Here is a 26,932-nt window from a genome sequence, read left to right as displayed (position 1 = left end):
TCCTATTTAAAAATAGGTTCACCACCAGACTGACTAAAATTGTTTTACACCATCATCTATAGCAAGGTCAACTGGGCAAAAATTAACAGGCAACCTCAAAATTGCCTCCTTCAATGCCATGTTAGTCATCATAAATTAACACCAGTGCCTCTGAATTCAGATTTGCTTCCTTCTGGTAATTGGTAATGGGGATCTTCGCAAAACGAGCAGGTATTTAGCCCATTGGAACGCAATGAACATTTTTCAATGCATTTCAATGGGTTTTTAAAATTCGCTTGACGACGATTTCGCTTAACAGCGATTTCAACAGAACTGATTATCATTGTCAAGTGAGGCACCACTGTACAATGACTTTAGCCGCTGTGTAGTTGTGATCTATGAGAGGTTTCTGTGTTATCTCCTACTTAGAAATTAATAGTGGAGGTTGCTTTTTTCGTTTCCTTTTTAAAAAAACTTTTTTGTAACAGCTGTATTCATCGATGCCACAGGTCTTCCTCTCAGTCTGGCCATCTTATGGAAACCTAAGGTCTCTGCTTGTGCCTTTTGCCTAAGGGGAAAATATGTTTTGGAAGTTATGGGCTGAGTATTGTTTTCTTAACCATATTCTCAGGGTATCATAACGTTCAGAGCAGTAGCTAGAGATGTTTGGCACTTAGGGGAAACCAACACCATTGCCCATCAACTTGGCTCTGAGACATGGGCCCAAGCCACCAACAGGAGCAGAATGTGGTGCCCCCCCCCAAAGAAAAGAGAAAGCTTTTGCTTTTAAAAATGAAATAAACACAAAGGAAGTGTATAGGTTTGAGAAGTTTCGCCATTTATTTTTCTAATATTTGCCAGTACATACACCTTTAGATGTCGGTGGCCTCTAAATTTTGGGCTCCTGACACCAAAGCCCAATTGCTTTTGCCTTAGTTACAGGCTTCAGCTTGTCTGATCTTAGAAATATGTTCCCAGGGAAAACTTTGAGCAGCACAGCAATTTATCACCAGAATGTAGATTTATGAGTAATGTTGTTGTTATTTAGTCGTTTAGTCATGTCTGACTCTTTGTGACCCCACGGACCAGAGCACGCCAGGCCCTCCTGTCTTCCACTGCCTCCCAGAGTTGGGTTAAATTCATGTTGGTCGCTTCGATGACACTGTCCAACCATCTCATCCTCTGTCGTCCCATTCTCCTCCTGCCTTCATACTTTCCCAACATCAGGGTCTTTTCCAGGGAGTCTTCTCTTCTCATGAGATGGCCAAAGTATTGGAGCCTCAGCTTCAGGATCTGTCCTTCCAGTGAGCACTCAGGGTTGATTTCCTTTAGAATGGATAGGTTTGTTCTCCTTGCAGTCCAGGGGACTCTCAAGAGCCTCCTCCAACATCACAATTCAAAAGCATCAATTTTTCGGCGGTCAGCTTTCTTTATGGTCCAGCTCTCACTTCCGTACATCACTACAGGGAAAACCATAGCTTTGACTATTCGGACTTTTGTTGACAAGGTGATGTCTCTACTTTTTAAGATGCTATCGAGGTTTGTCATCGCTTTCCTCCCAAGAAGCAGGCGTCTTTTAATTTCTGGGCTGCTGTCTCCATCTGCAGTGACCATGGAGCCCAAGAAAGTGAAATCTGTCACTGCCTCCATATCTTCCCCTTCTATTTGCAAGGAGGTGATGGGACCAGTGGCCATGATCTTAGTTTTTTTGATGTTGAGCTTCAGACCGTTTTTTTTTTTGCACTCTCCTCTTTCACCCTCATTACAAGGTTCCTTAATTCCTCCTCACTTTCTGCCATCAGAGTGGTATTATCTGCATATCAGAGGTTGTTGATATTTCTTCCAGCAATTTTAATTCCGGCTTGGGAGTCCTCCAGTCCGGCCTTTCGCATGATGTATTCTGCATATAAGTGAAATAAGCAGGGGACAATATACAGCCTTGTCATACTCCTTTTCCAATTTTGAACCAATCACTGACACCTAGGATGTCGATGTTTATTCTTGCCATCTCCTGTTTGACCACATCCAGCTTACCAAGGTTCATAGATCTTACATTCCAGGTTCCTATGCAGTATTTTTCTTTGCAGCATTGGACTTTCCTTTCACTTCCAGGCACATCCACAGCTGAGTGTCCTTTCAGCTTTGGCCCAACTACTTCATTAGCTCTGGAGCTACCTGTACTTGTCCTCCGCTCTTCCTCAGTAGAATGTTGGACGCCTTCCAGCCTGAGGGTCCCATCTTCCAGCGTCATATCTTTTAGCCTTTTGTTTCTGGTCATGGGGCTTTCTTGGCAAAGATACTGGAGTGGCTTGCCACTGCCTGCTCCAGGTGGATTGCGTTTAGTTGGAACTCTCCACTATGACCTGTCCATCTTGGGTGGCCCTGCACGGCATAGCCCATAGCTTCTCTGAGTTAATCAATCCCCTTCACCACGACAAGGCAGCAGTCCATGAAGGGGTTGTGAGTAATACTGTACCTGAAATGACAATTCCTTCTCCTTCAACAGTAAGTGTAGTTTCCTGAAGGATCCAGGAAATTTGATGAGTCCGAAGTGCCATGTTGCTATTGTGTTTTTTTAAAATAAAGTGTTGTTGTTTTTTAAAACACCTCTAAATGTTTCAATAAAGACAGACTTCAATTTTCCAACACTGGTGTCTATATGTTCCTGCATTTTCAAAAGCAGAGAAATTCCCAAAAGAGAAATAGCCTTCAGTTCCATCGCTAAAAGTTATGGTTGAAGCCCTACCCTCAAAGGTAAGAACATTCAGATCAACTGATCAACTCTTCTTGATGCATCCTCCTTCTCCCTTAACTTCCATCCCAAGGAAACATTAAAGCAGAATCCTACTCCCCATATAATGCATCAGTTTCCAGGAAGAGTGGAATTCAAATATAGGCTTTGGTAGTGCCACCAACACCAAATAGCATGCCAGCAGCACCATCCTAGCCACAGCATCAAAAGCTCCATTTGTCCCATCCAACTGATCCTTATTTGGGAGGGGGGAAAGTCTCATTATTAATAGGCTCAGCACTAGGTAAGCAGAACCTAGTCTTCTTTGGTCTCCTTTCTAGGCAAAAGAAGACCAAAGCTTGTCTCTTAAATTTACTTGAGGAAGAAGTTAAGTACAAGACCTGCCGAAAAGGCCCTTTCTCTACAAGCCCTCCCTCTTATCTCCTTAAGGGATGACTCTTTCAAAAGGGCCCCCTGGCTAGATCTTAACTGCCGGGTAGGTTCATATGGAAGGAGGCAGTCCTTCAGGTATCCAGGGCTCAAGCCACTTAGGGCTTTATACGTCAAAACAAGCACTTTGAATTGGGCTCGGGCAGCAACTGGTCGCCAATGTAACTTAAACAAAATTGGCTTGATATGTTCCCTAGCGGCCTCACCACTCACCAGCCGCGCAGCTCGATTCTGGACCAGCTGCAGTCGCCAGACCGTCTTCAAAGGCAGCCCCACATAGAGCGCATTGCAGTAATCTATGAGAGATGTTACCAATGCATGTGTAACTGTCATGAGACTCCATTCGTCCAGATAGGGTCGTAGCTGGTATAATTTCCGCAGCTGAAGGAAGGCGCCTCTGGCCACCGAGTCCACCTGGGCTTCCAGTGTTAGACTGGGGTCCAGGAGCACCCCCAAGCTGCGGACCCTGTCCCTTAGGGGGAGTATAACCCCATTCAGGGCAGAGAAATGGCCCTCCAACCTGTCCGGTGAAGCACCCACTAACAGCACTTCCGTCTTGTCTGGATTGAGTTTCAATTTATTAACCCCGCATCCAGTCCATTATCAGGTCCAGACACGAGTTCAGCACAGAACTGGTGGAAAACGAGAGGTAAAGCTGAGTATCGTCAGCATATTGCTGATTCCTCAGGCCAAACCTCCTGTTGACCTCTCCCAGCGGTTTCATGTAGATGTTGAACAGCATGGGGGACAGTATTGAGCCCTGAGGAACCCCATGACATAACTGCCATGGGGCAGAGCAACTGTCCCCCAGCACCACCCTCTGGACACGGTCAGACAGGAAGGAGCGGAACCACCGTAAAGCGGTGCTCCCAACTCCCAACCCAGCCAGCCTATCCAGAAGGACACCATGGTCGATGGTGTCGAAAGCCGCTGAGAGGTTCAGGAGTATCAACAGGGTCACACTCCCCCTGTATCTCTCCCTGCAAAGGTCATCATACAGGGTGACCAAGGCAGTCTCTGCACCAAAACCAGGCCTGAAACCCGATTGAAATGGATCCAGAAAATCCATTTCATCCAGCAGCGTCTGGAGTTGCCCAGCCACAACCTGCTCCAACACTTTGCCCAAATAAGAGAGGTTCGCTACTGGTCGGTAGTTAACCACTAGCCTTGGGTCCAGGTTAGGCTTTTTAAGGAGTGGATGAATTACCGCCTCTTTCAAGGTGGTAGGGACCACTCCCTCTCTCAAAGAGGCGTTCACGGCCTCCTGGACCCAGGTGCGAACTCCCCTAGCAGATTTTTCAATTAGCCAGGATGGGCAAGGGTCGAACGGAGTGGTAGTAGAATGGACAGATCCAAGCACCCTGTCCACAACCTGAGGTCTCAACAATTGAAACTCATCCATTAATACTTGACCTAAACACGGTGCACTGGACACATCCTCTGATTCTGCAGTAACTGTGGAGTCCAACCCACTGCGAATCTGAGTGTTTTTTCTCTCAAAATAGATGGCAAACTCATCACAGTGAGCTGATGAGCAGTCCGGGACCTCCACTGGATTTCCCGGTTGAAGAAGATCCCGGACCACCCGAAACAGCTCTGCTGGATGACATTCTGAGGAAGCGATACAGCTGGAAAAATATTGCAGTTTCACCAGCTGTATTGCCACAAAATAGGCCCGATAATGGGCTCTAAGTTGTGTTCAATCGGACTCCCAGCGAGATTTCATCCACCTGCGCTCCAGCTGTCTCCCCTCTCGCTTCATCGCCCGCAGTTCAGAAGTATACCAGGGAGCTGTCTGAGCTCTGCGTGCAGGGAGAGGGCGCTTAGGCACAATCGTGTCAACTGCCCAGGTCATCTCCCTATTCCATGGGTAACCTGAGCTTCGACAGGAGCGCTAACCATATCAGATGGATAATCCCCCAGAGCATTCAGGAATCCATCTGGATCCATTAGTCTCCGAGGGCGGATCATCTTAATGGATTCCCCACCCTTATAGAGAGGAGAAGAAGGTAATAGACTAAACTTGACCAGGAAGTGGTCTGACCATGACAATGGGGTCACAACCAGGCCCTCCACATCCAGACCACCATCTTCCAGTCCCGTTGAAAAGACCAGGTCCAAGGTATGGCCCTTCTCATGTGTCAGGCCGATGACACATTGAGACAGCCCCATGGTTTTCATGGCGGCCATGAAGTCCTGAGCCGTCTCAGTCAAGGCAGCCTCGGCATGGATGTTGAGGTCCCCCATCACAAACAACCTGGGAGTCCTCAACATCAGGTCCGAGACTACCTCCGTCAGCTCAGGTAGGGAGACTGTTGGTACGCAGCAGGGTGGGCGGTACACCAACAGAACCCCTAATCTGTCTTGCAAGCCCAACACACAATACAGGCCCTCAAGACCTCCTCTCAAAGGGATAGGAAGCCTGGTCAAGGAGATAGAACTCCTATAGACTATAGCAACTCCCCTCCCCGGCCCTCTGAGTGACATTGGTGCTGGACCGAGTACCCAGGCGGACACAGCTGGGAGAGGGGAACACCACCCTCCTCTCCCACCCAGGTCTCAGTAATGCATGCCAGGCCAGCACCCTCATCCAGAATGACATCATGGATGAGGGCAGTCTTATTTTGTACTGACCTGGCATTCATCAACAGCACCGTGTGGCTCAAGGGTTTGCTAATATGGTCACCTGATACCATCCGGTTGGGGGTAGGACTAGAAGAGGGGACAGATATAAGGTATCTAACCTCTCTTCTCCTACATGGGCATGTTCTACCCCCACCGGCATTCCTTCCCCTACCCAGCACCACCTCAATGGCTGCCCCCTCCAACGCCCTCCCCACTTCCTGTTCCCTCAAATCCATTGTGGGTCTGTCTTAACTGATGGCAATTAATGATCACAATTTTAAAATAAGTTTTAAAAAAAAACCTTGTAAAGACCCTTCTCTCCCCCCTAGGCCAGGTGGCTGATGTTGAGAGGGGGTGAGGCAGCCAGGAGCAGCAAGGCCCAAGGCCTGCAACCACAGAGGGAGACCCAGCAGGGGCCCAACCACAGTCTCACTGCCTCTCACACAGTGAGCTGCAGCCGGCAGATGGTCTTTGGCTCCTTCTGAGTGTAGGCACGGTGGTCCGGTGGGGGTCCTAGGAGCAACTCCTTTAGTGACTGGTGGCTTGAGAGAGTTTTTTAAAAATGCATTGTTGTGCTCTGTTGTTTTTAAATGTACTGATTTTATTCACTGTTTTCAATATAAAACTTGTTTAATTATTTTTAAAGCATTTTTACACTTACTGTTTCTAGCTTTCAAACATTGTTTTTTTTTAATTGCTCTAGCATCCTTTTAAGGAGGAAGGCAGGGTAAAAATATTTTAAATGAATAAGTAAATAATGAAAATGTTAAAAGGAAACAGTTAAGGAGGCTGGGCAGGAGCAGTAGTACGAGCTTATCAAACCTTAGTTGGCAAGTCTCGGCACTATCACAACAAGGTAAGGTTCTGTCCTTGGTAACAACACAGATATGGGTGGGCCAGACAGTAGGGGTTTCAAATGCCTCCACTTCCCTCTTGAAGATAGCAAAGCTATGCGCCTTGGTCCGTTCTGCACCTCTAAATCAGCCTATTGTTCTTAAGCACGGCAGGGAATGATATTCCTTTCCCAATACTGGAGTACGTTTCAGCTGCCAGTCCAGCTGGTTTTCTGTATATGGAAGGGATGAGGCACCGTTCTGCCCTTTGCCTGGGGCAGCAACATGTCTTGGGACCACTCCACCTGCTCTTTGTGTAAAATTTAATTTGGAAATGTTGGCCTTTCAAGCCTGCCATTTCATACTGATATTCAAGAATATAATGGGCAGTTAGGCTGAATCACAAACACCCTCGCACTGGAAGTTCTCCTATTTGAAGATTGTCTCAAGAATAAACATATTCAAAGTTTGTACTTGGCCAGCTACTGCCAAAGAAACAGAACATGTTTGATAAGGAAATCTCACCATTTAAAAGTAAAGATAAGACTGGGACTTTGAGAAAGCTTTATTACAAGAGTGGAATAATCACTGAAAAACACTCTGAATATAAGGCTGATTTTCCAAATAATCCCCAAGGGAGAACACACACAGAATAAAATGTTATCAACAAAAAGGAGGTTTGGAGACAGCATAGACTGGAAGTAATTAATTTGTACCTCAAAGAACTGAATGGCTTGGAAAGTTCAATCATTGCCTTGTTCTCTGGAAGCAAATATTCCACTGATGAAACTATAGGAATTTTTATTGAGTGCTTATGTTCATAACTGCTTTTCTCCAACTATAATGTTTTAGTTCAAAGAACTATGAAGCTATATCTGATATCACACAAACCTTCACGTTAATATACTTTTCTCATTCATCATCATTATGACAAAGTAGATTTTTAATTTACTACTAATTATCTTAATTCCATTCCCTCTAATATCAAACCTGGGTGGTCTTGTCATTCTCAATCTGGAAGGAAAAGAGATGATCTGAAAAGAATGTTGTGGTTCTTTGTGCATCTGAGGGATTCCCTCAGTAGTCAGCTGCATGTTGGTTTGGTAAATTTAGAGAATTAAATCATGCAAACAACAATAACAACAAAAAAGGGGGGTGCATGACCCTCAGGACATTATGGGATTTTGAAGGCAGCTGGATTACAGGGTTCTGAGAGGGCCAAATGAAGTGACAAAAAAAAGTGGAGAATGGCTGAATTCAGGAAGTGTATGTCACCCAGGTTATACTGGGAGTTTTCAAGATTAGAGAAAGTTAAAGGACATTTTAATAGTCCCACTTTCCAGAAATTCCTATCCCTACCCATTTCAAAGCAATGAATGAAAAAAAAAGAGAGAGATGATGTCCATTCTCAGATCCAAGACCTGTAGCAGTAAATAAGGGCCCTTAGAAAACAGAGATGGTGACTTTGGTTGAAATCCTGTTTGTGGCATAAGCTCAAATATTACTTTCCATCCACTCCTCCCTCTTAAACAAAGTACTCCTGCCATGATTCTTGGGAGGGGCATGCTCGTGTGCAAGTACAAGTCAAATGTGTGTACATGCATGGCCCTAAGAATCACAGCAGGGGCAATTTCTTTGCCAGAGAGGAATAGAAAGAAAGTTACATTTGGGTTTACACTATGAATAGCATTTCAGCTTCTAATTTATCACTAATTTGGCTGAACACACAAGGACTCAAGTCCAGATATTTAAGAATTAAACAAAGAACAGGGCTAGATGGACAGATCTATGAGCATTGGTTTCTTCACATTCATTCTTAAATCCTTAAATCTCAGGTTCTTTCTATCTTAAATAGGAAGATGTTTGCAAATGTAGGTATATTCGTATCAAAAACATGGAATTTCCACCCATCCCTACTACCCTGTTTCCCCCCAAAATAAGACCTAACCTGAAAATAAGCCCTAATATGATTTTTCAGGATGCTCGTAATATAAGCCCTACCCCCCAAAATAAGCCCCAGTCAAGTGAAACTCCACCCTCCACCACTGTGCAGCAACCAGAAGATGATGACATGACTGTATTTGAATAAATGTAGAATATTGTACATGGAAAAAATTAAACATTCCCCGAAAACAAACCCTAATGCATTTTTGGGAGCAAAAATTAATATAAGACCCTGTTTTATTTTCGGGGAAACATAGTATATAGAACTGGCAAGGAAGATTTCATGAGTTTGTGGGAGAAAAAAATAGTATTTCTATTTTTTATTATTCCTCCTTAAACCTCAACCACACCACGACATCCCAAAAACAGTGCAAACCAGTCATTACAGTTGAGTAGAGTATTTCACCAAATTTAAAACCTTATGTCCAATGACACATTTCAAGTAAGCTCTCATGCAAAATGAAAATCTAAGTTACATTATGCACTCCCATTGTTTAGACACTGAGACCTTTCAAAGTCTGAAATAATGTCAAGATCAGTCACATCCAAGATGTCTAATCTAGTCCACCAACAACAATGCCCCAAAATAAAACGTCTAAAAATATCCAAACTTCTGGTAAATACCAAAACAACCTGCATAGCAGTGAAACACAGAAGTGTTTAGGCTATAAGGGAAGCAGAAAAGACCACAATTATTGTATAATTAAACAGCAATTGCTATTCAGGAATTTGCTGCTGTTACCCAGTGTTTAGGTCTGGAGCATTCCACCTTCAATAAACATTTTTGTTCCCCTATGATATGGAAGACCAAGCCCACTTTGAATGCCTGTGATTTATATGCTGAAGGCATAGAATGAATGTGCTTTTATTTCCTTCATTACACAGCAAAGTATTTAGCGCAAGAGGGTTGTTTGTATATATCATTTTAGAGACTAAAGAGAACACAAACTGGCAACTTTCAACTCCATCAACTCCCAGAGAAGCAAAGTGTACAACATTCCTGAGATTCTTTGACACCATTGGTGAACTTGAATGACCCTGCATAATGATTCCTGTTTGTAAAGAGAGATGAAGCAGCAGTTCTCTGCCACCCAAAATAAAATAAAATGGTAACTGTGGTCATGCTTTGCCATACAGAATGGGAAATCAAACCTTCAGTTTCCCTTTCTCCAACATTTTAATTTTTTAAAAAAACTTTTAAGCTCTTTCCATCCCAAATATTAAGACATCTGTAAATTTTATCCCCCCACCAAATAAACAAACTAAATTCTGCTTCATTCACACAGTTCAAGCACAAGTGGTTTGAGATGTGTGCCCAGCATGCAAGAAACCATGTTCCACCTTCTGACCCATATAGGTGTTCAAGGTGAGGAATCTCTCCAAAAGAAAGATGGCAGCCGTAATTCAGCCATCACATGGTACAGGATGTTTAAAACCCTGAGCCTAGATGAATGAAACATTTAGATTTAGTATCTATCACATATGAATTTATTTTAAATCTCAAATTATTTCCATTGTGAAAATGAAGACACCTGAAGATTTTAGTTAATTCTTCTCAAACTAACAAAACTTGAGAACAATAAGTAATGTTCACATTGTACTCTGAAATATGGGGGGATTTTGGTGAACACATCCACATTAAAATATTATTAAAAATTCTACTTATTACCTGAAAATAAAGAATGACTGAGAGTCCAAGCCCAGCTCAAAGAAGTAAGATCTGTACAGAGTTAGAACATAGCACAAATCTATTTTGTTGGGAGAATTACCGTTCTGCTGGCAGAACTGCTCTGACGGAAGAGAGGGGCACAGTGAGGGAACAACTGAGTTAGGCCATGTCCTAACCTTTTCTAACCTAGGGACAAGCCAGAGTACTGGCACAAAGTTAGGCCCAAGTAGTTCTCATTCACTCTGGACACTCAGAAGATTGGGAGGGGTTTGGATTCAAGGCAGCTTCTACCAGCCTACTATTGACTCAATTACCCCTCAGTCATCTTGACAGTTTGGATTGTGCTCTGACTGCTAGTTTTTGCATTAAATATCTCTAAGTCCTATCCAATCTTGGAAATTTCATGGAGCTTAATAAATGTTGAGGATGGAGGGAAGTGGGTGGGAGGGAGGAAGAAGGGATTGTTCATTTTCATTTATATGCTATTCACCTGTCTGAGGACAAGCAGAACAATGTACAAAGTAGTTAAAACGATAACACATATGAAAAATACGTAAGAAATGACATTGGCAATGCAGTTATATGTTCCATGTCACTGAGCTCAGATTTACATTACTGTTACAGATATAATTGCTCTGTCAAGACAGGAAGACATCTACGCGGGCCTTACTGTTCTGTGCATGTCTTTTTTCCTTTTGAGGGAAGAAAATATTTTGCATGGGATGTTTGTATTTGCAGGATCCATTACAGGGAAACAAAGGAAGTGGCCATCACCTGGGAGCTGCAGACAATCTTTGTTCTTCACCTGCATGAAACAAAAGGGAAACTGGAGTTGTAAATCACAGGAACAACCTCAATAGGCAGAAAAGGTTCTTCAGAAAGCCACCTTCTACTACTCGTGAAGCGTGAGAAAAATGGCAAAGGAGGACTCGAGCACCTGGAAGTAGTGTGTTTGTCTGTGCTTCTGCACTGCATGGGTTTCATTATATGATGAAGAAAGCCTGAACAGTGTTGAATTCATATTGTCTGAAATGAAATGGAGAACCCAATACTGTATATTGAGTTCAGAAGCTGTAAAACCATATTTAAGGAGGTAAGTATATTATCACTACCTTCCTGCATCAGACTCAAGGTCCATCCGGAAGAGCCTTCCCCATTCTAGTGTCTTCAAACTGATGAATTTGTTTTTACTTATTTGATTTATTTCTTCCAGACTGAGATTCAAACTGGCTATCAACAAGACTAACAGGAATAGGCAAAACCAGGCAAAAACAAGATACAAATAAAAACAGCCACAACGTTATTCCTATATGCAATTCTGGCAACTGTACTGCCATAAGGGCCAAACAGAAATCATAAACAGTCCTCTACTCATTCTCTAACTGTAGTATATGAAAGACCCTGGGCCTGCTTCGAAAGTGCTTTTTAGCTACATGGGGAACAGCTTTTTCATGGCTGAACTCTCTGAGCAAAAATCATCCATCAGGTTCAGTTAACCTGGTTTCAGTAAAGAGCCTAGGCGAAATTCCAGTCCTAACTGGACTAGACCCAGTGAATCAATTAGATTCCCATAAATGTTGACTCACCATTCAGCAGTTGATTCAATGGGTCAACTCCAGTTGGGTTTGCCAAATGGATTTAGGCCTTACAACTTAAATGAGGAAATAGAGAATATTTCTTTTGTCCTGGGCATTTTGTTCTCAGCTATGTGCTTACTAAATGTGAAGAACAATCTTTCAAGTAACTCATCACTTCCTGATCTTAGCTGCATTCATTTATAAGCAGTCTGTGTCAAGGAAATGTTATTCCCTATTAAAACGGCAGAAAAAGGTCACCCTATCTGCATTTGCATCTGAATCTCAAATAATCTGAATGTACAGAAAGTGCTGTGATTCAGTGTTCCAACTAAGACCCTTAAGATGGGAGTAGAAAGTTGCCAAACTCTGAAAGCAACTCTGAAAGCAACATCCAGCCTGACTCTCTTGAGCTGCTTTCGGACCGCACAAGGCGTGATGACATGGATAATGGAGTCCACCAGGCTGAGAAAAGAGGCTTCAGCCACTCATCAGTTTATTTATTTATTTATTCAATTTCCTGGCCCCACTGATCTAGCTTATTCTGACTAATGTGCAGTACTTCCCTGAGATGTTTGACTGCCTGAAGCAAAGAACAAAATGGCACAGCCTTCCTTCCCATTTAGAGTCTCAGGGCGCCATCAGAAATCTCAGGGGGTTGCTGTGCTTTTCCAGCCCTCCAAGTAAAGGGGACAAATTTCAGGGTGAGCAGCACAAAAGAAGGGAAAGGTTTATTTTATTATTATTATTATTATTGCATGTGAGGTGCTCACCTGTCAAAAAGCCAGCTATGAGGGGAAAGAACGGGATTATGCCCTCTGAGGCGAGCTAATGTCACTCACAACGTCTTGCTATATACGGTAAGTCCCGAGAGCTGTGACATCAGAGGAAAACCGCTTCCCTATAACTTGCCTCATCAGCAACCCTACTCAGTGGCTCAGAATCAGAAGCAGAGCCCTAGTTCCACATTTCAAGACAAGAGTCCACAATCTAAAAGAGGATTAGATGTGCTAAAATCAATAGGCTTAAGCTAGCTAATTCTTTCTTGGAACATGGCTTACATGGGCTTTGAAATGCTGCTACTAAATTTTCCTCTGGGCAGAATCAGATGAAAAACTCTGGCGTTGCCAGGCAGAATTACAGGGCAGCTCTAGAGGTCAGGCTTTCTGGCCATTCAATCTTTCTCTGCCTTCCTTGCCCGGATGGTGCCAGAGGCTAAGGCATGCCGCTTGTGATGTTGGCTAGACAGTGGCCTGACCTAAAATTGCTAGCCTTTCACATATAGAATCCAGGTCAGTAAATAAGTGCTGTCTGAGATACGTCCCTTTCATCGGAGGTTTTTTTTTTAAATTTAAATTGGAAGAGTCTCATCCCTTCATGATTTAAAAAAAAAAAATTAAAGCCATACCAGAAGAAAATATATGGGATCAAAATATATGAATAAAAGAGGACAAATATATATACATACAGCCAGTTCTTGGATAATAGGGTTTCTTAAACCCTCAGAATTATTGTTTTTGTTTTTAAATATCCTGGGATTTCAGAACAAAGATATTCTTGGCATAAACATAGCCTTGTAAGAAATGGCATGGGAAAGAAACATCATGCCTTGACTAACATTTCAAACTATTTTTCAATGCAAATCTATGTATGTCTACTTAGAGGAAACATGCATTGCTTTCAGGGGGACTTTTCCCCCACCATGTATAGTAACTTCAGGATCCGGCTTTATTCAGATTAAAAGAAAAATATATCAGTTGCCTGTATAAAAAACTTATTAAATACCTTGAACCTCATTGATTTAGTACCGTGTTTCCCCAAAAATAAGACAGGATCTTTGTGGTGTCTGCCCAGGTCATGAATATTAATGTGCTATCTGCAGGGAACAATGGGAGTGCGTGAAAGGTGGAATCATGAGATATAAGAGTCTTTGCAGGGGGAGGAGAGAGTTAGATTAGAGATTAGATATTGGAGATTGAGAGTTTTAGATATGAAGATTGGTGGTTTTGGAGTTTAGGTGGAGAGAGAGGGGGTTGGTGGTTGAGAGTGGATGAAGTAGGATGTTTTGTTAAGAGTTAAATACATTGATTTTACCTTCATCACCTGTAACAATAAACAACTTCTGTTTGGTTCTATTTAAAATGACACATTGCCTGGACCTCTATTATTAATAATACATAATGTTGATGTAATCAGCTGGTGGCAGCGACATGACATGTATCTTGTGCTCTTTGCTTGGTGAAACAACCAAGGGACAGGCAGGAATGTGAGAGTCTTATATTAATTTTTGCATTAGGGCTTATTTTCAGGGGATGTTTTAATTTTTTTCATGTACAACAATCTACATTTATTCAAATACAGTCATGTCATCCGCTTCTGGTTGCTGCACAATGGTGGAGGGCGGAGTTTCACTTAATGAGCTTATTTTGGAGTTAGGGCTTATATTACGAGCATGCTGAAAAATCATACGAGGGCTTATTTTCAGGTTAGGTCTTATTTTGGGGGAAACAGGGTAGGAGGGAGAGCAATGTCTCCTTTTTCTCCCTGAAAGGCCCTGTTGATTGGATACTCCATTTACAGACCTTATAAAAGCTTCCCTTTTGGACTTCGATTCCCAGAATCCCCAGTCATCCTGGCATTGGCCACACTGGCTGAGGTTTCAAGGACTTACACCTGGTTACACCTGTAATCCAAAAGAGGAACCTTTCCAAGCTGAATCCTATCTGGCTTAGTGTCTGCAACTGTCACTCTTAATAAGGCCCATTCATTCTGAAACTGTATCTGCCCACTTGAGGCCTTTTTCAGCATAGTTGTTCTAGCTCCTTCCACACATGTGATATTTCTTTGTAATAGACGTAAGGAAAGGCAATTATGTACTTTGGGGTTTTCCAGCTCAATCAGGTGAGGTAAATTTGGGTGATAGCGGCAGTGTTCACATACATCCCCTGATGTCACCATGTCAAAGTGGCTTTCTAGGCAGCTATTTATTTGTTTACAATACTTACACACAACCCCATATTACAAGACTTCTGCGTGGAGTACAACAAGAACACTTTAAAACAACTTCAACTAAGACATATCAAATTATTTAAAAGAATGTACAGTAAAATTATTTGGAACAAATAAAACAATGTAAGCAGTTTAGAACCATTTAAAGCATACGGATTATGAAGAACACCACAATTTACTCTGGCCAGGATCCTTAAACCCAAACAAGTTTTGAGATGGTGCCAAAGTGAAACCAAGGTTGGTGCCAATCAAACCTCCTTGGGATGGCTTTCCAAAGCAAAAGTGTTACAGCTCAGAAAGCCACCCATTTTCACATCTGTACATAATATACTGCTCTCACTGATAGAACATGGACCTTAACGCCTAAACTGCGGTACTAAGTGCAACCAAGATAGGCCCACTGAATCAGAGGCAGATTAGGTGAGTCGTCTCCTGTATAAATTCCATTGATTCAACGAGGGCCTATTGCAATTGTGATTTATTACTGGATTTCAGCCAATACGTTTCTTGGAAGGACTCAGCAGTCCTCAGAGCACCCAGATGGCGGAATAGGGAAAAGACCAACAGTGTAACAAAAATTTGGTAGGTGGTTACTGGAATGCTTCACATCAGCTCAGTTGCTCTCTTGTGATTGGTCTCCATCAGAAGCCTGTGTTTCTTTTATCAATAACTTTCCAGTGTTGACACTATGGCTCAGCATCGTCATGAACGTAAACCCCATTTTGGCGTTCTCTGAAACATCTGTTCATCTGGGGCCCCAACACTGTGACTTTCCCTGGAACTATTAAGCTGGAGCTGCTAATGTGTCCAACAAAAAGCGGAATCATATTTAAAGGTCTCTTAAGTCCCTTGAAATAATAATGACTTTACAGTCAACACACAGCTGTCTTGCCAAGGTAGCCTGTACATTCTTTTCTTTCCTAAATAACATTATAGGCAACATTTAAATGACCAATTAATGATCATTCCTTCCTTAATGTTGCCCTGAGGCATAAACACTGGCACAATTCAGGCCAGAGAACTCAGGTCTTTCCTGATCCTTCTAAAACACTGAAAGGGAAGCTCTGCACCTCAGGGTAATATTACAGTAGTGTGGCATGTTCGATTTTTCCTCCTACATGGCCAACAATCTTCAAAAGTATTTGAGTTTTTGGCAAAATTTCCGTTTGCTAGGCCCACAAACAAAAATCCATCTGCAAAACAAAGAATTTTATTTTTAAGTCTGTTTTCCCCATTTACACAATCTAGCGGATTTTCAGAGATCAAAACAGAGTTTGTGAAATGAAATACTGGCAAGCACTTATCCTTGCCTATGCCTCCCAGAATAGAAATGCCAGTACTGTAATCAAAAACCCTTTGGATACCAGAAAGAAACAGACAATCAGCTAGTGTATCTACTCTCCCCTGATACCCCCATCATTAAAGGTGAGCACTAACTCTCACTGCATGTCCTTTGAATGAAACACATCATTGTGGGTGCCTTCAGAAAGCTGCATGGCATTTGGGTTGTGTGTTATGGTCTCATGGTTAAGGTGTTGAGGTTAGATGTGGAAGTCCCAGATTCAAACCACTGAAGCTAACTGGCCAGTTCCTCTGGGCAAGCCTCACCCACTCAGCCTTACCTCTAGCATAGATTTATTAGAAACAGAAGAACATAGGAATCTTTCTTATGCTGACTGGGACCCTTGGTCCATTTTGCCCAATCTAACCAACACTGGCTGGCACCAGGAGCTCTCTAGGGTCTCAGGCGGGGCTTTTTTCAACCTTATCTGGGGATGGTGGAGGCTGAGTCTGGGACCTTTGGCAGAAAAATCATTTGTTCTGCATTCATCCCTGTACTATGACCTCTCCTATAGGAATTCTTTCATTCCCGCCAACGTTTTGTCAATTGTCCCTCAGCCAGGTTAGCTCAGGAGGTCACAAAATGGTCCTAACAGGGCCAAGATTGTGAGTTTGAGGCTCATGCTAACCACATACATTGGGCAGACATTTGAAGGGTTCTTTTTTTCTTCCATGTGAGGGAAGTATATCTTTTAACATCAGCTGCAGGAGAACAAGAACAACTGAAGGCAACGCCCTTCAAATGCTGTTTATGACCATCTTGTGGAAAACAAAATGCAAGTGATCATTGCTCTGGTCTGAGAGGGCTCCTCCTCATACATTCATACTGTGGAGTGCTGGCTGAGCACTAACAATGCCATTGCATGTGTGTTGCACAGTGACAGGGTGAGCAGGTCTCCTGGCTCTTCTCCTTCGGTAGCTAATGCCACAGGGCAAGAACAGCAAGCAAAAAAAATAAAAAATAAAAAAAATAAAAAAAAATAAAAATTAAAAATTGCAGTGAATATTCTTAAAATGATGCAATATTTATCATGATTTCCCTGATATACACATCTGGTGTGCAACTTTCCTTTAGTATACGTATTTTTGTATGTATTATTATATCCATGAAGGCTTTCACGGCCAGGATCTAATGATTGTTGTGGGTTTTGGGGCTCTTTGGCCGTGTTCTGAAGGTTGTTCTTCCTAATGTTTCGCCAGTCTCTGTGGCCGGCATCTTCAGAGGACAAGATGCCGGCCACAGAGACTGGCAAAATGTTAGGAAGAACAACCTTCAGAACACGGCCAAAGAGCCTGAAAAACACACAACAATTATATCATTTGCAAAATTCATGCAGTGGACTCAGAAATTATGTGCTGCCTGATCTGTTAAATACAAGAGTTTGATCTTGGTATATCTGCTAGGTTTGAACCCTGATCTCAAACAGATCATGCTCATTTGTAAGGAGCAAAATTTATCCATGAGAAATATGTCTTAATTCTTTCAATTGGGTTTAATACTTGTTTAGTAAGTTTCTCTGGACCAAGTCTTGATCAAATATTTTTTATTCACAGTCTTTACTTCGAGGAAACATGAATGCAACGAGCACCCTTAAACATTTATTTGGTAGCAGGTCCAATTAATTGCAAAGGCAATTGCTTCCAAAGAAGCATGTCCTAATTGAATATGTGCTTCATTAGCACAATAGTTCACAAAGTAGTAAAGAGACAAAACACTTCATTCTGTCAACTTCAGTTGAATTTCTGTTTTCAATGGTGGCCTATTCAGAAAATGTTTAGTATTTGAAGAGAAGATTGTAGCAGGCCCATTGCATTGGGCTGTAATGATATTCATAGCAGGAGGAAAAATAAGTGGCAAGTCAGAGAAGCCAAAATCTATTCAGGTTATTGTTTCTAGAATACTAAAATTGTTCTCTTTAGCATAGTCATATCTTTTAAGGATATTGCACATTGCTGGGACAGGTTCGTAAAGTTAAATGTGAGGAGGAATTAACATTTATATAACTTTTTCTGGTCACTTCCTTTTTCATTCTGCTTAAACTCAAACTTATGAAGATAATAAGCCACAATGGTGATTCTGTGATGCATAAAACCATCAAATAGTACATCAAAATTTAGGGCAGGAATTTATTTTACATCCAGAGTATGTGGTAGAAGAACTTCAGTCTTTGAGGGCAGAACAAATTAATGTGGAGCCGACTGTATGAATTCATTACCATATGCCATATTTTAAAGAGGGAGAGTGCAAACAGAGCTAACATGTGAAGCCCTGTGGAGGCACAGAAGAACATTTGCAGCAGTCCCCAACAATATGGTATAACTGGATGACAAATGCAGGTTTCATGCTTGGAACGTCGCCATGTTAAGTTTCTCTTCTCTGCCATGATATTTATATCTCCACCACTGCTCCAGATGATGTTTGATGGATGGATTGATGGAGGGGAGTGAACCATATGATGTGGTGCTGCTGGTTCAAGTGTTTGCTTAACTATACCCAGTGGGCAGAAGACTGGATCCCACTTGGTTTGCCAAGTGTAGGTTTGTCATGCCAATCCCAGGGCCCTGTTCATTATCCAACCCCTTTGTGCCCTTGTGTGAAGTAGAACAGGACAGGAACAGTCCTCCAAACTTTCGGCAGTACAACTGGTAGCCCCTGATTGCCAGTTATTCCCATCCACTAAGCAGTGGCCAATGAGAACCACTAGTATGTTGAGAAGGGGCTCTGGACCTGGAAATTGCTTCACTGTCACTGTTCCATCGTGGGAAGTAAATATCAGAATCAGAATCATCTTGGAACTGTAGAGGTGGAAAGGACCCTATGCATCATGGAGGATAGCCCCTGTCAAGGAGGCACAGTGGGGAATCGAACTCCCAACCTTTGGCTCCACAGCCAGAGACCTAAGCCACTGAGCTATCAAGAAGTTCTATAGGCCATGCATACGGTATCACCGCTGCAGTTCAGATTTTACCTTTCTTAGCTTTAAGCTATGAAGTGCTTAGAGTTAAGGAAAATAAAGAGCCTGCAGCCAAACATTTTCCTGGCAATTCCAGCTCAGTATGTGAGCTTCAGCCTTCCTCGTTTCCTTCCACCTCCTGGCCATACACCCTGGCCTCTCCTTATGATAAATTCTGTCCGCTCCTCCCCTCCCCTCTCAAACACCTCCCTCCAACTTCTTTACCTTATTTTCATTGCAACAGACCATTCCATCTTCTGTGCTTCCTTTGCCAGATCTTTGCTGTGTCCTTTTCCAGAACCTTCTGGTTGCCACTACGGGTTGCCAAATTTCAGGCCGCTGGCTGTAGTATCATGGAATTGTTATGTTTCCCCAGCTTTCCAGGTGAAAATATAAATCTCAGGGTGAGCAGTCCGGAGGAGGAAAATGTTTAATGTTTGTGTGAGAACCTTCTCACTGAGCAACGACCACCACCGGTAGTGCAAGGTTTGTAACATACTGCATATGCTATAGGAAAGGTCACATGGAAAGGCGACCCTAGTGGGAAGGGTAGCAACCACTGCAGCTGCTGGAAGGGGGAACGAAGCACACCTCAGAGTCGGGTGAGTCAACGGGCAGAGTTCCTTAAATGCTCCTTCACTTATTTTTCCACATCTAAAATGAGCATTGGACCATCTTCTGTAGAATTGTTTCTGGCAGTGGGGGGAGGGGGAGAAGAGTGACAGAGACTTGTCCCAAAATAATTTGGCGTGTTGTTGTATAATGTACTGAGGAAACAGTGATGGGGCCAACCGGCGTAGCTTCAGCAGGTCAAAGAAACTGAGTACTTCTTTTGGCATCTTTCATCTGAAAGAGGGTAGACTTCCACTTTAGTGCATGGATACCCCACTAGGTTTGCCTCATCTCATAAACCAAAGCAAATACATGTCTGCGAAGGTGGGAAATGTTCCTTTGTTGAATGACAGCTCTGCAAATCCCACAGTTCTGTGGCCGGTGGCTATATTAGTTGTAGGATTCTGGAAGCTGTAGTCAGAACAAGAGAAAAACAAACCCCAAGCATGTCCAATCTCTGCTTCTAATGTAGGACATGGCCCCAGCTGTTTGGCAGTCCCCTGTGGCAAAGGACTGCAGGACCCTTGGCAAAGTGGTTGCTATATGCTACCTTAAGATGTGTAAAGGGTGCCTGTATTTGTGTTCTCTCTATAAACTGCAAGGCTTTGGGCAAATGCTGAATCATTGCTACTTCCTACGTCAATAGGTTATGTTATGTTATGTTATGTGATTGTTTGGTTAGCAGGGATGCTTGAGATGGCAAGCAAGAATAATTGCCCTTTATCCATGGGCCAAAAAGAGGCTAAAAAAGCAGATTAAAGTGCAGGTTTTAAGGAAACAAAGGATTATATAACTGAGCAAACAAGGAAGGAGAACGTTGCACACTACCTCTATTGTATATTAATAGCAGAATTAATTTGGTAAAACACATCTCTTACGAACCACAATCATTAAGACCTCTAACTTGCCTCCATATGTAAACACAATAAATCTCTAGAGCTTAGACATTTTAAGCCAGGTGAAATATAAAACCCCATCTCTGTGCCGTAGCTGTTTCCACATACAAATTCCAAAGTGCCCAGCATTCACAGAATTAGTGGATTTCTATCACATATTTATTCTCATATTTTGTTGGCATAATCTGAACTGGGTATGGCCCAAACCAATTAGCAGTCATATTTGCTCTTTTTTGCCCCTTTCTCTCCCCCCCCCTTTTTTTTGGTCTGTGTTGGCTCTTCTGAGAGTGAGAAACGGTAGCCTTCTATAACATTGTGCCATTTGGACTCCCATGAGCTCTTGCCCTTAGCTAGGGTCACGGATATTTCTGATCTGTGGATGGCATAAACCTGGAAAAGACTGCTATACTGATGTGTAACAATGGAGCACGGATGGAGGCTCAAGTTGCGGAACTTGCTTTCAAGTCGGACTTAAGTTGTACTACTGACACAACTCAGACTCAACTCAGGTTTTTCCCCCTAATGTCTCGGACTCCTCTCGCGACTCAGAACCCGCCCACCCCCTTCCATTTTTCTGAGGGAAAAAACGCTTGTTTTAAATAGGGACATAGGCTTGGGACTCAGACGCAAAGACTTGCCAACATCCCTGTAATGCAGTACGTTAGAACAAGACTAAAATCAGAATTGGTGCGAAATGTGTACCCTGAATTCACTACCCAAGCCAAAGACAATGAATGCCTGCCTCCTCACCACCACCCTGGAATTTTGGTAATGTGGGAATTCTCGAACGTTGGCAAGAGAACGCCTTACCTTTTAACTTTTATTTGGTCACCCTACAAGAGAAGGTTTCTAAGGCAAAAGCAAAGCAAAACAAAACAAAACAAAAAAAAGAGATACAGTGAAAGGAAAACACCAGTTATCCACAACTTGATCCTAGATGAGCAGGCTGGCCTGGTCTGTATGACGGAGGGAGACCTGGTTGGAGGACGCTGGGGGAGTCCGTCTGTCCTGCCACTGCCCACCTGGGTTCTCTGGGTGCAGCAGCAGGCTAGACCTGGGGGGCAGGGAGGTGGAGTTGCTGTTGCAATCTTATCTCCCTCACCAAGTACCTTGTCCCATGATTTTCTGGGTTTGAGTGTAGGTGGCTGGGACATAAGTGGAATTCTGCTGGTGCACTGCCCACCCCACTGCTCAACGGTCAGCCTTTCTGACCTGACTCGGTTCTTTTCAGAAGTAACGCTGGAGTCTCCAGTGCATGCGGTACTGAAGCATTAACATCCATGCCAAGGTCACCTTATTAGGAGCAGCTCAAGACTTCATGTTCTCAATGACAATAACGAGTTTGTCCCAAATAGTATTTGGCCCCACTCGGGACATACATTGGACCTAGTCTTGTGTGCTGGGCAGGATGATGGTGATCTGGGAGTGGATGAACTCTCTGTAGTTCTGTTGTCATGGGCAAATCACTATCTGATGGGATATATCTGCTGTGGGGATGGACTTGTTCACTCCTTTTGCCAGCAATCAGACAAAAAAAGCAAAGCATCCCATCCCCAGAGTATTCCTACCTGGAGCTTTCTAGGTCGCTGTTCAGGGCTACTCTTTTTTGGGTGTAGGTAGGATCACTCTGTTTTGGTTTGTTTCTAGCACACACAAGCACTGGGACTGAACCAAACTGGAGCTTTCTGCATACATATCTGTCTCTCTCTTTCTCTCCTGAAAAGCCATATTGTCTTCCATTCTTAACAGCAAGAGCCCCTTCTGCTACTATAGCTACTGCTATACAGTACTCTGTCCACAGGGGTAGCTCTGTTAGTCTGCTCCAGCAGCAACGAAAACAAATTTAGTATAGGCAAAGTGTGGAAATTGCTGGCTTAAAACATCTAGTTATGCAGTGGAGAAATAAAAATGCAGACAGGGACCTAGAGAGCAGATCATTATAATTACAAGTCTCCCTCAAATATACCACCCCTTATTGTTTGGGCAGTTTTAGTTAGATATACCTCAACTGGTAATATAGTCTCAATAAAGACTCTGGTGTGGAGAAAGAACTGAAAATGTTTCTGTTTTGCTCACAAATCTCCATATATATTAGAACAAAAATCAAAACACGTTTATTTGTTACATAGTATGGGATCTTAACTGGTTAATTTCATTATTTAACTAACTGACTGGTTACATAAACTCTTCACTCAGATTCTTAACTGCTGATTCCATATTAACTGTCAAACTCTAACACTCACGGAACACTAACATTGCTAACCGACACTGAACCCTGACTGAGTGAAAAATGTGGAAAGGAACCTGAAATAGACAGGGGGAAATTGGCTGCTACTGTGATTGACATTTAACCTCAAAGTCTCTCCCATCCAAACCTCTTTAAGGAATAACAGGCAGGTTGTTGAATTCCAACATTTAGTATGAACTTTTTTGGATTATAAGGCATGAAAGCTCCCACTGAAACAAGTTTTAAACTGACTAGTTTTAAAGTTGCTACAGTGCTTGTGTGTGCGTGTGCATGTGCGTATGGTGACAAAAGTAGCTATAATTGGTACATTTACATGTATCTCCCAATTAAGAGGGAAGGAAGAGTTGTTGATATTCAGAGGAGGACTTTGGAAAAAGGAACTGATCCAAACCCACTGATCCTTTTGTTATCAACCTGGGAGAAAAGGGCCAAGGATAACAAAGTATGGAGAGATTTTATAGCAGTGGGATATTATTACATTACCTTGGAGCAGTGGTGGCAAATCTTTTTGGGCCCGAGTGCTCAAACTGGGAGGAATAAACCTCCAGCATGCGGGAGAATCAGAAGTGGCAGCGGAAGGGGGAATCCTGGGCATGGAGGTGCCTCAAGACCCCACTCCGGATCTGCCATCAGTGCCATCTGCTCTGGATCCTGGCCCGCCGCCTGTCGAAGCACCAGCACCGCAGCCGCAGCCACCTCCTGAGATTTGGCTGCGGGGGGGTGTAGGGATTCGGCGAGTTATGGCTCCCGTGCCCGCAGAAAGGGCTCTGTGTGCCAGCTGTGGCACGCGTGTCGTAGGTTCACCATCTCTGCCCTAGAGAAATTTAAGGGTTGAAATCATGCAGCACATAGGTTACATGTTGCCCTCCAGGCTGCCAACATTTCCCCGTATTTGTGTGTTTTAATGAAACACATTTGTTTTAATGAAAAATATTTCCCTCCCCTGAATTAGATATCTTTTTGTTTTCAATTTCAAGGTCACCTGGTTTCACTTGGATGGGCTGGATAGTTCTGGTGCCACAAAATTGTCCATGTATATTTGTTTTCATCTGTTAATTTATCTGATACTATTTAATATTGTAATTGATTGTCCTTTTAGTTGTATGTTTTTGGATTTAGTTTATAAAATGCCTTGAGTTCTGGAAGGGAGACTGGGGAGTTATATAATCTCACTGCTTTAAACGTGAAGGTCAGAGACAATGGTTGCCATAGTCTCATCTACTTTGACTTTGACCTGTAAACTAGCTGTTTGTTTCCAGGTTTTGCTATAGAGCAGTTAATCCTTGTAGAATGCAATTTTCTTCACACCTTTCTTCATATAATTACATGACAACTGAGGTGCTGGCTGTCACTTGGATTTCCCTTGTCTTGTTCCGAAATCTTCTTGTCTGGATTTTATAGCAATCTGATGGTGCCCAAGACAAAATATCCTTTTAATAAGTTTTTTGTGATGGGTGTTCTAAGCACCAAGTTTAATTGGGAAACATAAGATGAAAATTCTTCAATTACTGTTGCTAAAGCCCTCCGTCATTACTTGAAAGGACTGAACCACTGATGAATAGTATACAGTTTATTCCTATTTGGAGCACTGAACACATTTGATTTTAACACCAATGGCAAAAGAAGAAGTTGCATTCCCAGCAAATAACGGAGAAAAATATATTGGAAGTTAAAACAGAAATGGAGGAAACACTGCAGAAACACACTACAGCAATTTCAAAAGATGACTGTGACAACAAAGAAAACAGCGACAGAAAGAAAAGCAGAGAGATATAAATCATTATCAGAAATTTAAGAGGAAATGAAAATAATGGAGACAAAAATTGAAGAAATTGATAGAATGGCCAAGGCTAAATAAATAAATAAATAAACAAGTTTACTGAAATTGATTTTTGAAAATTGATTGATTTGGAGGATAGAGGGCAGAGGAAAAAATGTCAAATTACGTGGGTTTCTGGAAGGTGGAGCTGAAGACAGAGTAAAACTTAAGAGACTCAGTATTGCAACGGTTTCATATGGTGGCACAAAGATTGGATTGAGAGAAAGAAGATTTGGAGAAATTGCATAAAGCTGGACTGAAACATGGGAGGGGAAGCAGAGGAACCTAGAGGCATTGTGGCCCATTTCACAAACTTCAATAAAAAAAGAAATATTTATGAAAGCACTCGGAGAAAAGCCTGGACAATTGTTTTACATGGTTGTGTCGGTGCAGGTGCATTCTGCTCTTTGTTATCAAATGGTGGCTTGGAGACACAATATGAAGCTGATTGCTGCCTTATATGCAAAGAACAATATAAAATATTTGTGGAGATATCCAGGTTTTCTATGCTGGAAAATTTCACAAGATAACATCATTAGAGAAAAGTTTAAATTCTTTCCATGAGTGGGGCTTGCTGGATGGACAACAGTTGGAACAAGAAACAGTTAAACTAGATCAATGGTTCTTAACCTTTTTGAAAGAATCACCCCCTTGAGCCATTGAGGAAGGTATCATCACCCCCCCCTCCGTGCGGTGGCTGCGCAGCGGTGGGAGGCGGCGGCGCAGCAGTACTAAAAATCCAATCAAAACAGTAATGAATAGCAAGCTATCTAAAAATCACACACGGGTAGCTGGTTTACTGAGGGAAGGCTTGCCTGAAGAGAAAGGTCTTTGCCTGGTCGTGGAAGGAGAGCAATGCATGGGGCCAGCCTGGCCTCCATTGGCAGGGAGTTCCAGAGGCTGGGATACAGTTTAAAATGGTTTCAGATAGAAATAAAGGAAGGGACACCTTGGTGCCGCTCAGTCCTTATACAAAGGGAGTCTAGGCAAGTAGTGACCCTTTCCCGCAAACTTTAATATTGAAGGAAAAGGGAATTCCTTGCAGGAGGACAAATGCGGCTGGCGGCTGGCTGTTGCTTGAAGGTGGCAGGAGGATGACGATGAGAAATGGTGTGAGGAAAAGGGCCTGCTGACATGGGCAGGAACGGGAGCTGATCCATGCAATCTGTGGGATCCAAAATGGGGGAGTTGTAGATGGGAAGCTTCCCAAGAGGAAGCTTCTTCATGGGGTGGAGACAGTGTGGCCTAAACGTGGGACTGGCGCAATTTCTGGGCTTTGGGTTTCTCCCCTTGAGCTGGGAAGGTCCTCATTTTCCCAGGAGAGCCATGGGGGCATTGGGAAGGGGAGGAGGCAGAAGTCCAGGGGAAAGCCCCACGCGGAGCAAGAAGAACCAATGAACACAGTGCATGTGAGCACATGCACACCGCCGTTGCAAAACTGAGGTGGGATTTCTGCCTGGCCGACTGTACTGCGGCTCAGGGGGTGGGTGGGAGAGATGAAGACCCTTCTCCCTGGTTTTTCAGGGTCCCACGCTCTCCTCACCAAAGAGCGGTGGATGAAGCAGCATTTGGAGACTCTGATGGGAAGTGGGAGGAGGAGTGAGAAAGGATCTGCAAGTCATGCAAGTTTCCACTAAACTTTTCCATGAGCAGAGGGTCTCTCCTGGGCCCCTCACTGGTGTCAAAGACCAGTTCTTTTTTTCTTTTTGCTGGAGAGACAGGATGGTGCCAGATGGCAGTGAGGGTTTGAAAGGAAAGCTCTCTTCCCCCCCCCCAGTGGTGGGAGGGGGCAGGGGCAGCGGTGGGGGGGAAAGAGAGCTGGGGGGGTAGGAAGTGTCAGTGGTGTGGTGGCAACAACAAGAGGGGGGGCGGTGGAGCAGCAGTGGGAGCTAGAGGGAGATAATGAGAAAGGACTGGGGGCACACAGATGCACGGAGAAGCCAGCCTCAGTGCGCATCAAACGCCGGAAAAGGAAAGAATGAAAGAACCAACAAACAAAAGAGGCAGCTCGCCAGCTGACAGCAGCTCGCTCCATCGCTCCCTACTGCCCCCTTCTGTTCCTTCGCCCCCACATCACCCCTTTTCATTCCATCGCCTCCCTGAAAAATGAAATTGCCCCCTGGGGGGGCGATATCGCCCAGGTTAAAAACCACTGAACTAGATGATCAGAGTTTGCTGGGTCAGATTACTATTTCACAGGGAGAAACTCAAGTGGAGAAAGAGGAAGCTGAACTAGTTGGTTGGTTGG

At 43.2% G+C, this 26,932-nt stretch overlaps 1 protein-coding gene across 1 annotated transcript in view; it reads right to left on the bottom strand.

The window, feature by feature from the left end:
• Positions 1 to 6,679: 6,679 nt before the first annotated feature.
• LOC140707523 (uncharacterized) overlaps positions 6,680 to 26,932 on the bottom strand; it is a 165,580-nt gene continuing 145,327 nt past the window's right edge. Inside the window, exon 4 of the mRNA XM_078385506.1 lies at positions 6,680 to 11,036. Within this exon, the coding sequence (XP_078241632.1) occupies positions 11,002 to 11,036 (35 nt within the window). The 3' untranslated portion in view covers positions 6,680 to 11,001. The remainder of the gene's footprint in view (positions 11,037 to 26,932) is intronic.

This window comes from Pogona vitticeps, chromosome 1 (genome assembly GCF_051106095.1).
Source record: "Pogona vitticeps strain Pit_001003342236 chromosome 1, PviZW2.1, whole genome shotgun sequence".
NCBI lineage: Eukaryota > Metazoa > Chordata > Lepidosauria > Squamata > Agamidae > Pogona > Pogona vitticeps.
This window is presented reverse-complemented; position numbering and strand designations above follow the sequence as displayed.